Consider the following 11,476-nt stretch of genomic DNA (forward strand, 5'->3'; position numbering starts at 1 on the left):
CCCATGCGAATTGTAGCCTCAGTTTCCTGTTCTTAGCTGACAGGAGTGGCACCTGGTGTGGTCTTCTGCTGCTGTAGCCCATCTGCTTCAAGATTCGACGTGTTGTGCGTTCAGAGATGGTCTTCTGCATACCTTGGTTGTAACGAGTGGTTATTTGAGTTACTGTTGCCTTTCTATCATCTCGAACCAGTCTGGCCATTCTCCTCTGACCTCTGGCATCAACAAGGCATTTTCGCCCAGAGAACTGCCGCTCACTGGATATTTTCTCTTTTTCGTACCATTCTCTGTAAACCCTAGAGATGGTTGTGCATGAAAATCCCAGTAGATCAGCAGTTTCTGAAATACTCGGACCAACCCATCTGGCACCAACAACCATGCCACGTTCAAAGCGACTTAAATCACTTTTTTTCCCCATTCTGATGCTTGGTTTGAATTTCAGCAGGTTGTCTTGACCATGTCTACATGCCTAAATGCATTGAGTTGCTGCCATGTGATTGGCTGATTAGATATTTGCGTTAATGAGCAGTTGAACAGGTGTACCTAATAAAGTGGCCGGTGGGTGTATAAATATTAAACATAAATATGTGTCCCGAGGTGGAAAAGTGATGGGTTCTTTGGATCTGGGTTGAGCAGACAGTATGAAGCAAAGGCAAACACATAGGACAGTTTCAATAATGTATTCATATGGCATGGTTTTCATGGTTTCTCTTTCAGTTAAATAAAAGTTTCATCATATTCAAGTGTTCCTTTCATATCAGCACTTCAATTAACTTTCCTTATATAAATCTCTTTTTGTTAAAAACCATGCTCCTTAAAATCAACACTAACCAAACAAACTAAGGATATAAGGACACAGGAAGCAACACAGTCAAAAGGCAGGTGTCCAGGCTTCTCCATTTGTTACAAACACTCAGCCCAAACACATGCTGCCAGCAACAGGCCACCATACCAATGGACTGCATCACTGCCTGTGGGCAGCTGCCTAGAAACAAAGGAACATGGGTTTTGAAAGGGTAAGAAATCATCCAATTGAGCAAAGCTGGTCAGTTGGTGATGATTAAAAGCCAAATCGTCAAACTTGTGACACATGCACTGAATGTCAAATAAGTGTGCACCCTATATTTCCTAGTCTATATGTTTTACATGAAAGAAACAAGCAATATGTATCCTTTATAATACAATCAAAGTTATAGACTCATCCAATATACATAAGTATATGACAAGTGATGTGATGGATTCATTCAGGTAATGGATAAGTGTAGCTTTATGCAGTTTTTGTGTGGCTTGGAGTTTCTGTGGGCATAGTGTGACCTGTGGGGTTCGGACCTGGGTCTCCTGCTCACCAATTCAACATAATGTAATCTGATAGTGTGAAAAACTATTTGCCACTCCATGGCTTCATTAGAGAATGTTGCTCTCTCCTCTTAAATCATTCACTCCCCTTCACAAATGATTGAGATGACTGGATGGGGTTATGGAAGTAAACTGGAAACTAGGTGGAGATGTTTCTTACATCTACCATCTCATATCCACCAAATGTAGTGAGAGCAGAAAGGAGGGGAGAGCAGCTGACAGGATAGAAATGCAGTCTGTAAGTGACATTGAGTTCATCATTCTCCAGGGAGTGGCATCACGGCACGATGGACAGCTCACTGTACTGTAGCTGATTCACATTTGCTACACCAGCTGACTGTTCTCACTGCTGAGGCTTACTTTTCCAAAATAGTCCACTGGAGGGCAGAAGTGAGGCTTACATAGGCTTATTTTACTTGATGTCGTGCCTGAAGGTGCAAGTCCATTCTCTTGGCTCAAATTATGTATGAGCCCGTCAAAACGCCCCAGACAGGTTTCCATGGAATAATGTTTGAAAAAAACAAAAGGAAAAGGAAAGTTCCTTCACACAGTATGTATTCAGGTTTTTACAAAGACCGATAAGGGGGAATGTTGTAACATTAATACAAATTCTACAAAAATCATATCTGTAACAGATAACAGGCTACGATATCTGTATGGTTGCCTTGATGACATAATATTTTAAAGATGATGCAATGATGCTCCATATGGATTGAGGCCTTGTCTAATTTTCACGGTTATGTCCACTGTAGGTATTATATAAAATATAATATACATTATGTTTTTCAACATCATTATATACTGAACATCTCTAATAACAGGCCAGACAAATAAAGCCAGTTCAGCTCAAGAACAGCCATTTAAATGAGCTCTCACTTTCCATTTCCATCTTTATTCCAGCAGTCACTTTCCAATTTACAGTTAGAGCTTGTGCAGCAGACAAACTTCTTGGTGGAGAGGCTGCCATTGATGTGGCCCCATCCCTAGAGAGAAGAGACCATCAGAGCAGAGCTGGAGCCATGTCTGGGGAATCTGACTGCTGTGGGCTGCTGAATTCTAATGAGCACACCTGGCTGTGAAGTAAAGCACCACACACACACACACACACACACACACACACACACACACACACACACACACACACACACAGTTGATTGGTTTTATAGTATTAGACAATTAGAAATATATGTACAGTTAAAGCATTGTAAGCAGAAGAAAATAAATAACAGTCCATATATTATTATTTTTTAAACTATCAAGACTAGCACAATACAATATTTGACTTTTTTTCTATTGTGGTAGTTTTAGACAATAATGGCAGCACTTAAAATGATAGGTTACAGTGCAGATTTAGACTGTATATTAATTTAAGTGCGTGGTGCAATACAATAAGGACTACAAAATGAATACAGACATACACATTGTTATATATTGTACAAAGGGCCAATATTGTGAGAATTCATTTAATATGTTAAATAAATATTGAATTATTTACTTCCATATAGGTTATCAGAACTGTTCCATCTTTCAGGTGGGTTGGTGTCAGATATGTATTTTGGGTGTTTCCAAATAAAGAGTCACCAGACGGCGCTATGCGGAGATATTCTCTGCAGCAACCGGAAAACGACGTGGCAAGAAACACTTGCAGTTCCTGTAGTCCTCTGACTCTGTTGACAAATGAGCTAGGAACAGATGGATTTCTAATTTAACTAAAAGTCCGATACTAAGCAGGTCTCAAACTGTGGTAAGTGATTTCATGCCTGGACTAGCATTATAGGACATATTGAGCCAGCCTTCACGGGGCGATGGATAGGCTGTTTTTCGTGTTTCTCGGGGGTTTGCTTGAGGTCTGCAGCAGTGTCTCAGCGAATAGAGGGGGATCTCCTTCCTTTACTGATGAAATCCCATTCAAAATCAATTGGCCTGGACCGGAATTCACTCTAGTAAGTGTTGTCACTCTGTGCATGCTGTTGTATGAGAGATAATTCAGTATTCGTATTATGTCAATGGCACGCATTACTAAACCAACATGAATAGCAAACTCATAGCTAATCCTATACTTCCCTGTAATATGATTGTAATCTGATGATAAACAAGCATGTTTATGTGGCTAAAACTGCCCTCTTCTATCATAGCCAACCTCCGGTGCGCTCTACAAAGAGGATGACTTTGTCATCGTAACGACAACAGAGAAGGAGAAGTACAAATGCCTCTTGCCCTCTTTGTCAAATGGAGATGACGTGAGTGAAATACGGATATGTCATTCGTTATGTGTACGACTAGGATATTGTACTATTGTAGCCTAAAGAAGATAGTGACAACATGTTAGCATTGACACATATATTATGTGTGTTTTATCTACATAACTTGAGTTTCCTTCACCCATTACCTCTTGTATTCCTCCTCTCTCAGGATGATAACAAGGAGTATAGTGGGCCTAGTCCAGGTGCCTTGCTCGACCCTCTGTTCAAACAGAGCAGCTGCTCCTACAGGGTGAGAACCTCAAAGTTTCACTTTTGTTTCTCACTCTCTATATCTATATATTTGTATCTATATTTACTTAGTATATATAGATACTATAGTGTTGTTATGATGGTAGACTCACACTTGACTCCTGGCATATGTTGCAGATCGAGTCATACTGGACATATGAAGTGTGCCATGGGAAGCATGTGAGACAATACCATGAGGAGAAGGAGACTGGCCAGGTCAGTGTGCAGAGGATAAGTCGTCAGAAATGTTCCACGCAGAATTAGTTTAGAATTGCTATAATTCTAATGCTGGACATTAAGTGAATGCTTTTTTTTTTTATTATACATTTTTTAATACTTTAGAAAATCAATGTTCAGGAGTACTTTCTGGGAAACATGGCAGCCAGGAAGAGTGACTCCCCAGGGACAGGTGAGAACTACAGTATAGGTTTTATGTGCAGAGACTTGGGTTCATAGTCTGTTTATATAATGGTAACCATGGTATCCATGTATAGATGCAAGTTGGTTCCTACATCTTGGAATGTTGGAGAGTGTCTTATCTTTTCCTCAGGCAGTCAACATTGCATTGTCCATGCATATTAGTTGGTTGGATGTTGATTGAGAGCTTTTGGGGTTTTATATGGTATTTCTGTCTTACAGAGGCAGAAAAAGTAGAGGACACTGATGATATGGATTCAGAAGCTGAGAAGGAGGTTGGTTACATGATAACACACCTCTGGCCTTTTGAGCTATTCAGACTTCTGTGAATATTTCTGTCTGTCCCTATTATCACTCTGTTACTCTGTTTCATTTCATGCTGGGGTTCTCTCTTTAATCATGGCTGTCTAGGTGCCTACTAAGAACGTGGAGGGTCAGCTGACTCCCTACTACCCGTTGGTGATGGGGCATGGGACGCCATGCATACTGAAACAGAACCAGCCTCGCTCCACCTCAGTGCTGTATGTCTGCCACCCAGAGGCAAAGCACGAGATCCTCTCCATTGCCGAGGTTACCACCTGCGAGTATGAGGTGGTGGTGTTGACTCCACTGCTCTGTGCTCACCCCAAATACAGGTATCTGTTGGTGTACTGCATGAAAGCATCAGTGTGTTTTATCCTGTGTTGTTACAGTATGGTTATTGTGTTTTAAGCCTCTTTTACGGGCTACTGTAGCAAAAATGACAAAATGCTCTCGATTTACTAAGCAGAATAAAGTCCTAGATAAAAGACAGTAGATACAAATGAGTACAAACTATTGAAAACAATATGGTAACGGCAGCTGTGTCTCTGTCTCATCTCTTAGGTTCAAGTCATCCCCAGTGAATGCTATATTCTGTCAGGCCATGTCTGGCTCACCCCTGCGGCCTCAACGGCTCTCCGAGCTGGACAGGGAGCGGGAGGAGCTCCTAAAACCACCATTCACCGCTGCCCCAGAGAAGGAGGTGAGTGTGGGGGAGGATGGGCAAGAGGAGACAAGGGATGGTAGTGGGGGAATGCCATCTGTGTACTATCACATCAAATCAAACTTTATATATAGCACATTTTGTACAAACTTTGCAAGACAATGCACTTTACAATAAAAACAAATGATTAAACTCCTACTAACGACCTCCCATCCATCTGACAGGAGGGAGTGTCACCAGTGAGAGAGGAGGCCTTTACCTCTACCCACAAACCCCTGGCAGTGGGCGGGCAGACTCAGGTCACCGTTGGCACCACCCACATTTCTCGTCTGACAGACGAGCAGCTGATCAAGGAGTTCCTGAGTGGCTCCTACTGTTTGCATGGGGTGAGGCCTGCTCTTAGGCTACTACTTGTAAGCCTTAGATCATACTACTGAGGCATCTGTCTAACCTCTGTAATCTGTGTTTCAGGGAGTAGGATGGTGGAAGTATGAGTTCTGCTATGGGAAGCATGTACATCAGTACCATGAGGTAAGGATCTCTTTTGGGTAGCTTGGCAATGGAATATTTTAGAATATTCTGAGTAGCTCTCCTGCTTATTGGGGTAAAAAAAAGTTGGGCTACGCAATGAAAGAAAAGTGTTCGAAAATTGTGTGGGTCTGGGCCATACCTTTTGGTATGGTTAAAGTATCCAGAGAAATGAAGATATGAGGGCCATGTTATGTATGTTCTGTACCAGGATAAAGAGCAGGGCAAGAACATTGTGGTGGTGGGGAGCTGGAATGCAGAGGAGCACCTGGATTGGGCCCAGAAGAACGTTGCCCGCTCCTACCAGCTGAAGGATGACAGTGTGCAGAAAGTGAAGTATGCCATCTCTCCTCTTTTTATCCACTTATGCTCTTTCATTTGGATAAAACAGTTTTTTCTGAAAGTAAAACTGCATTTTCTGAAAGTCACCATTTTTAAAAAATGTTTATTAAATCAAAATAATCTACCACTATATTTGAGGGATTAATTTTTTTTAATGAGAATATTTTGTGATTGATGTGTGAGGATAATGAGTGTCTGGTTCTTGTGCTTCACCACCAGACTGGTGTCCCATTTATACGGCCACGGGGATTTGTGTGATCTGACCGGGAAACCCAGACAGGTCATCGTCAAGCTCAAGTGAGTCATTCATGTGAAAACTCCCTGGGAGGGAGCTAGTCTACTGACACAATTCTCAACTAAGGAAGTAGCTAGTGATCTCTGACTCACCTCTCCCTCCTCCTCCTCCTCTCTGTCTCAGGTGTAAAGAGTCAGAGTCTCCCCATGCCGTCACCGTGTACATGCTAGAGCCTCAGACTTGTCAGTACATCCTTGGGGTAAGGACCATTTACCTCTCCTGTCCTTACCATTTACCAATTTAGCAAGACTTACTGTACTAACAATGGCTAATCAAAGCTCTATTCCAAGTAACACACACACACACACACCAATGTGTCACAATATTAAGGTGCTTGAACACTTCTATTTTTTTCTTCAGGTTGAGTCCCCAGTCATATGCAAGATCCTGGATACTGCTGATGAGCATGGCCTTCTATCAATCAGCTAACGGGCAGAGAGAGGAGGACAGTGAGGAGGAGGAACGGCAGATGAGGTGTATACTAGAGGAAGGAGCAAAATGATTTAGAAAAGGACTGCATGAGCAAGACTAAAAAAAGCACATGACACTGCTCAAAAAGTCAAAATGGAGATGGACATGGGGCCTCAGTGCAAGTCTGAAACACAGTCACACACTTGCCAGTAGATCTCCTCTATGTACTGTACCATGCTGCATAATAGCCTTATGATGGACAGCATGGAAACCTACTCAAACTTTGGAAATCTGGAAACCAATTTGAAATGGGACAAAGACAACTCACTCCACAAGGCAGTGGGTTTATTGCCTGAACATCATACCTTCATTCATACGCTTTACTTTTGACAGGTTAGTTCTGATGTCTCTCATCGCTATGGAAAGAATAATTAATCATTCAAGGATCATCAGGTGGTTTTATTGTTATTTTAATTATCTGTATTTATTTGGGTAATTTGAGTTGATTAGATGCTTGTCCTTGGCACTTTGCACTTGTCAGCATTTTTTTTGTGTAGATCTCAGAAAAGGGCATTTTGAATACATTATTTTCAATAAATGTGCATTGAGAATGGGGTTCTGTTGTTATGTTATCGGTTGAGTGAATGTAGCTTACGAATTCATGTGCTGTTGAATAAATGTCCAGATGTTGGTCAGCACTAATGGAAATTGCCCATATACTGATGTAATTTTCCTGCAGCTCTGGTTTCCTGTGGTTTCAATTCGAAGTTACATTGGGCTGTAATCTAATCACTACTGTATCATGTGTGGTATATTAATGGCACAAGCCTGAAAAACGTAATAAATTGGGTACAATTATTGAGTCACTGTTGTCCTGGACAGGCCACAAAATGGTGAACTGCGATTGTGGTTGGCCTCAACTTTTACTGACCTACTACCTAGTATTCAAAGGTACTGAGGTGCTGTTCTCTAAAAAAGGGTGAGTTTTAAGTGGTTGATAAGACAGTGTGGTGTGCAGACTGATCACTTAACTGAACACTAATTAACCACCAGAGGGCTCTGATGCTGTGTTGCTGATTTACTCCACAAGGAGGTGCATTTCACCCTCAACAGCAATCAGTCTTATTTTACCAGATAATCAAAGGAGCATTTACATGTCTTTCCCTGATTTCTATCATAATTTCTATAAAGCCCTTATACTTTAAGATTAAGAATCTAGACCAACATGGCTACCAGGATTACTGTAGTGTATAACACTGAAATAATCTGTTATGTAAATATGTAATATGTAAATATGCTCAAATCAATTAGAATGACCGTTTTAGCATTATCTTCAATGCCATGAACATCACCTGGACCCACACTATTAAATGGGAAATATTCCACAATAGATAAGTGATGTTGGGACACACTGCACTTGCAAAACATTTATTCAGTTAGAAAATGTATGACTCACAAATACAGTATTCTGAAGAGTAAGACCACCTAGCACAATATGAAAAATGCCATGTCACTGTAAAAATAGATTCCAGTCAGTCAGTTCAATAACATCAAATAACATGTTGGGATTGAAGTTACAATTATGTATCTCCTTGCTTGTTTGCATCCAGTCTGGGACATTGTCCATCCTTATTCCATAGCTAAATGTGGCTGTTATGATTACTACTTTTTCACAGCAGATAATTAACCACTATTTTTTTCTCCACAGAGAAAATAAACATTAATACTGAATGTAATGTGAGAAAATTTGCATTATGTTATGTTACTCTGCCCATGTTACTGTGATGTCACTGTTGTTGTTGTTGTTGTACATGGATGTAATGCCTGTGCTTGATTGATTGATGTTAGATAAAAGACACATTTCCCCAAGGGGATTTGAAAAGTAAACTAAACTCTTTGTCTTGTGGTCAATTTACAGTCATGGTAAAGTTTTAGGAATAACCCTCAATATGCCAAAGCCTGCCTCTCTTACAGCATGCTGGTTAGACTGAGGGTATGGGGATCTGGTGCACAGAAGTGCTCTCAAAGTCTTGCAGGGCCTCTTGATGGGTGTGGTAGTGCATGGCTACGTAGGACTTAGCAAAGCCAAAGGATTGAGAGTTGACAGGTTGCAGACTGTTGGGGGAGCTGGGCCCTGCAGAGGGGCTGCTGTTGTAAATACTGTAGTAGGGCTCAATGCGGGTGTTGATTGGTGTGGAGGTACTGGGGGGGCGAGGCTTACGCCCACCCGTAGCTCTAGGGCTGGGGGCACAGTCGCGGGAGTGGCTGGGCCCACAGGCCTGGTCCACTAGCCTTCTCTGGGGCTTGGGTGACAGCATGTAAGCTGAGTTGGTCTCATGGTGTGAGGACTTATTGCGGTTGACTTCCAGGCTGCCCTTCCCCATAGCATGCAGACGAGTCTTGTGCTTGCAGCAGAGAAACACCAGCGCCACCCACTGGACACAGCAGAGAACACGGCGGCGGAGACCTGCGCTGTTGCGAGAGTATATAAATGGATTGATCCCCGATTTGAGGAAGATGAGAGCAAAGCCACACAGTTCGAACTGGTAGTGAGCAAAGCTGCTCTCTGGTGATAAGACATCCTGTGCCAGGGACACCCCCATAGGAAGACAGCAGAGCAGCACTGAGAACACAATCACCACACATGTGACCACGGCCTTGGAGTCCTTTGCTGTGGCCAGGTTGACTGTGGAGACCAGCTGGCAGCAGGTGGCTCCCTGGGCAGCCCCAGGCACCAGGGCCTGGCTGCTCCTTTTGGTGTAGGAGTGTGTCTGAACATGCTGCAGTTTGTTGTAGGTCTGGTTGCGGTAGAGGGAGGGGACCTGGACAGCACACTGCATGCCCTCGAAGCCTGCTGCAATGAGTGGGGGAGGGGGTGGAGGGCGTGTGGCATCTACAGTGATGATAGGGCACTTCCTCACCTGTGCATTCTTCCTCAGTGTCTGAGCGATCATCAAGTATGAGACGCACACCACTGCTACGCAGAAAGCAAAGTCTGCCAGGTGGACATATAGAACAACCCTAGCCTGGCCACCTGTCAGGCCAAAGTGAGGCAGGCAGGGCCCATCTTTACGGGGATAGGCACGCAGCGTGAGGAGGGCAGCCATAGTGAAGCTGGATGTCCACAGAAGGGCAGTGAGTGCCAGTGTGCAGAGGAAAGAGGCAGTACGGTTGGGCTGCTGCCCCAGGACCATGCGCAGTCTGTGCAAGGCGATCACAGCCACTGTCTCCAGGGACATGATAATGAAGCCTGAGCTGGTCAGATGGAAGGCGAAGCAGAAGCTCTTTGACACACCGCCTCCTCCCCCTGCATCCAGGAAGAGCACCAGTGCAAACATGGGGGCAGTCACGCAGCAAATGAACAAGTCACAAAAGGACAGGTTGAGGATCATGAAGTCAAAGTTGGTGCGGAACTTGCGGAAGGCTGGGTCGAAAAAAGACAGAAACACCACCAGGTTGCCATAGGAGCCCAGGCAGAAGATGATGAGGAGGAGGAGAGAGCAGGACGTCAGTGTAGCTGTGTGGATCAGGGCCCAGCCTGTGAGGGACTGCTGGCCCAGGGTGCCATTGTAGGTCTGGTGTCGCACCACATCCACCAGGTCTGAGGGTGTGCTAGAGTCATTCATTTTACACATATGGGTTGGTGAGGAACACAACCTCACTGGATTTCACATCATTCCAGTGAAGGGGAGGATAACAACGTGATGAATCTGTCTGCTGCTTCCTCCAGTGCTGCCACCTTGGTTATGGGAGAGCACCTGGAATGCTAGGAAGAACACAACATAATCTGAATATATACTGCACCATACAATGACAGCAGTTAATGGTAAGGTTTAAATGAACACAATTGGTTCACTGAATATGCTCAATTAAAGGTCTACATTTTGCACTGCATGTAATTGCTGAGTTGAAATACATTTATACAAGGGATCAAAATTTGGTGTCATTGGATTACTCCAACAATATGGTTTTGATAATAATAAAACAAAATTCACACATGCGCGAATGTGATGCTCATTTCACAATTACCTATTGGAAATGTTCTGCCTGTCCTGTATCTGTAATGTCTGAATCCGCACTGATGTTGACTAATATAGAATTGTTTTATGAGAAATAAAAATACAATTTAATCTTGCTGAAAATAAAAACAGAAGGTCTCCGTCTGCATCTCCCCGCCTCTACGAAAGGCATTAATTGAAATAAAAAGAAAAAGATATACCTTCAGTGATTTGACAATCACAACCGACAGCTTATATTTCGCTACAACGCTGCTTTCCATTTCAAAAAGCGCATATTGAAAATGGACGGAAGCAATTACAAATAATAAGAAAATAGACAATGTTACACAATAATCCAAACATTTTCATATACTTACCGTCTGCATCCATAACCATGGGCATTTTATTCCACGCACAGTACAAGGAATCTATATAATAGCATTTATTCGTTTTCTTGTCGATATATCCATTATTTTTCTAGCTGAAGAAGTCGATCGCAAGACGTATCGCAAGACGTAGGGAATGATCATGAAGTCACCGTCGACGTATCAGCGCGGGTACCGCCTCATATAAACCTATAGCTTGAACGTTACAATCTGATCAAAATGAACACTCATATTTCATAACAGTCTACTACACAATAACAATGCAGTCCCTCCAACATCAGTTCGCATCT

The 11,476-nt window shown here is 42.8% G+C and overlaps 2 protein-coding genes across 2 annotated transcripts; one reads left to right on the forward strand and one right to left on the reverse strand.

Moving 5' to 3' along the window:
• The first annotated feature begins 3,013 nt into the window (after positions 1 to 3,013).
• Positions 3,014 to 7,417, forward strand: erlec1 (endoplasmic reticulum lectin 1). Its single transcript, XM_083695813.1, has 14 exons — positions 3,014 to 3,296; positions 3,489 to 3,593; positions 3,766 to 3,846; positions 3,984 to 4,061; positions 4,188 to 4,254; positions 4,485 to 4,537; positions 4,674 to 4,897; positions 5,127 to 5,265; positions 5,451 to 5,612; positions 5,698 to 5,757; positions 5,966 to 6,090; positions 6,316 to 6,393; positions 6,515 to 6,590; positions 6,752 to 7,417. Exons 1-14 carry the CDS (start codon positions 3,159 to 3,161, stop codon positions 6,818 to 6,820), a joined length of 1,455 nt encoding a protein of 484 aa, XP_083551939.1. The 5' UTR covers positions 3,014 to 3,158; the 3' UTR covers positions 6,821 to 7,417.
• A 152-nt stretch (positions 7,418 to 7,569) lies between these two features.
• Positions 7,570 to 10,539, reverse strand: gpr75 (G protein-coupled receptor 75). Its single transcript, XM_083695812.1, has one exon. The coding sequence runs from the start codon at positions 10,435 to 10,437 to the stop codon at positions 8,785 to 8,787; it is 1,653 nt and encodes a 550-aa protein (XP_083551938.1). The 5' UTR covers positions 10,438 to 10,539; the 3' UTR covers positions 7,570 to 8,784.
• Positions 10,540 to 11,476: the final 937 nt, after the last annotated feature.

This window comes from Argentina silus (assembly GCF_951799395.1).
Source record: "Argentina silus genome assembly, chromosome: X".
Lineage (NCBI taxonomy): Eukaryota > Metazoa > Chordata > Actinopteri > Argentiniformes > Argentinidae > Argentina > Argentina silus.

Excerpts from the sequence above, each read along its gene's own strand:
- gpr75 (XM_083695812.1), bottom strand. The coding sequence starts at position 10,437 with ATGTGTAAAATGAATGACTCTAGCACACCCTCAGACCTGGTGGATGTG.
- erlec1 (XM_083695813.1), top strand. The coding sequence starts at position 3,159 with ATGGATAGGCTGTTTTTCGTGTTTCTCGGGGGTTTGCTTGAGGTCTGC. Across the intron at positions 4,062-4,187 it reads AGGAGAAGGAGACTGGCCAG|AAAATCAATGTTCAGGAGTA; the intron begins GTCAGTGTGCAG and ends TTAATACTTTAG. Across the intron at positions 4,898-5,126 it reads TGTGCTCACCCCAAATACAG|GTTCAAGTCATCCCCAGTGA; the intron begins GTATCTGTTGGT and ends CTCATCTCTTAG.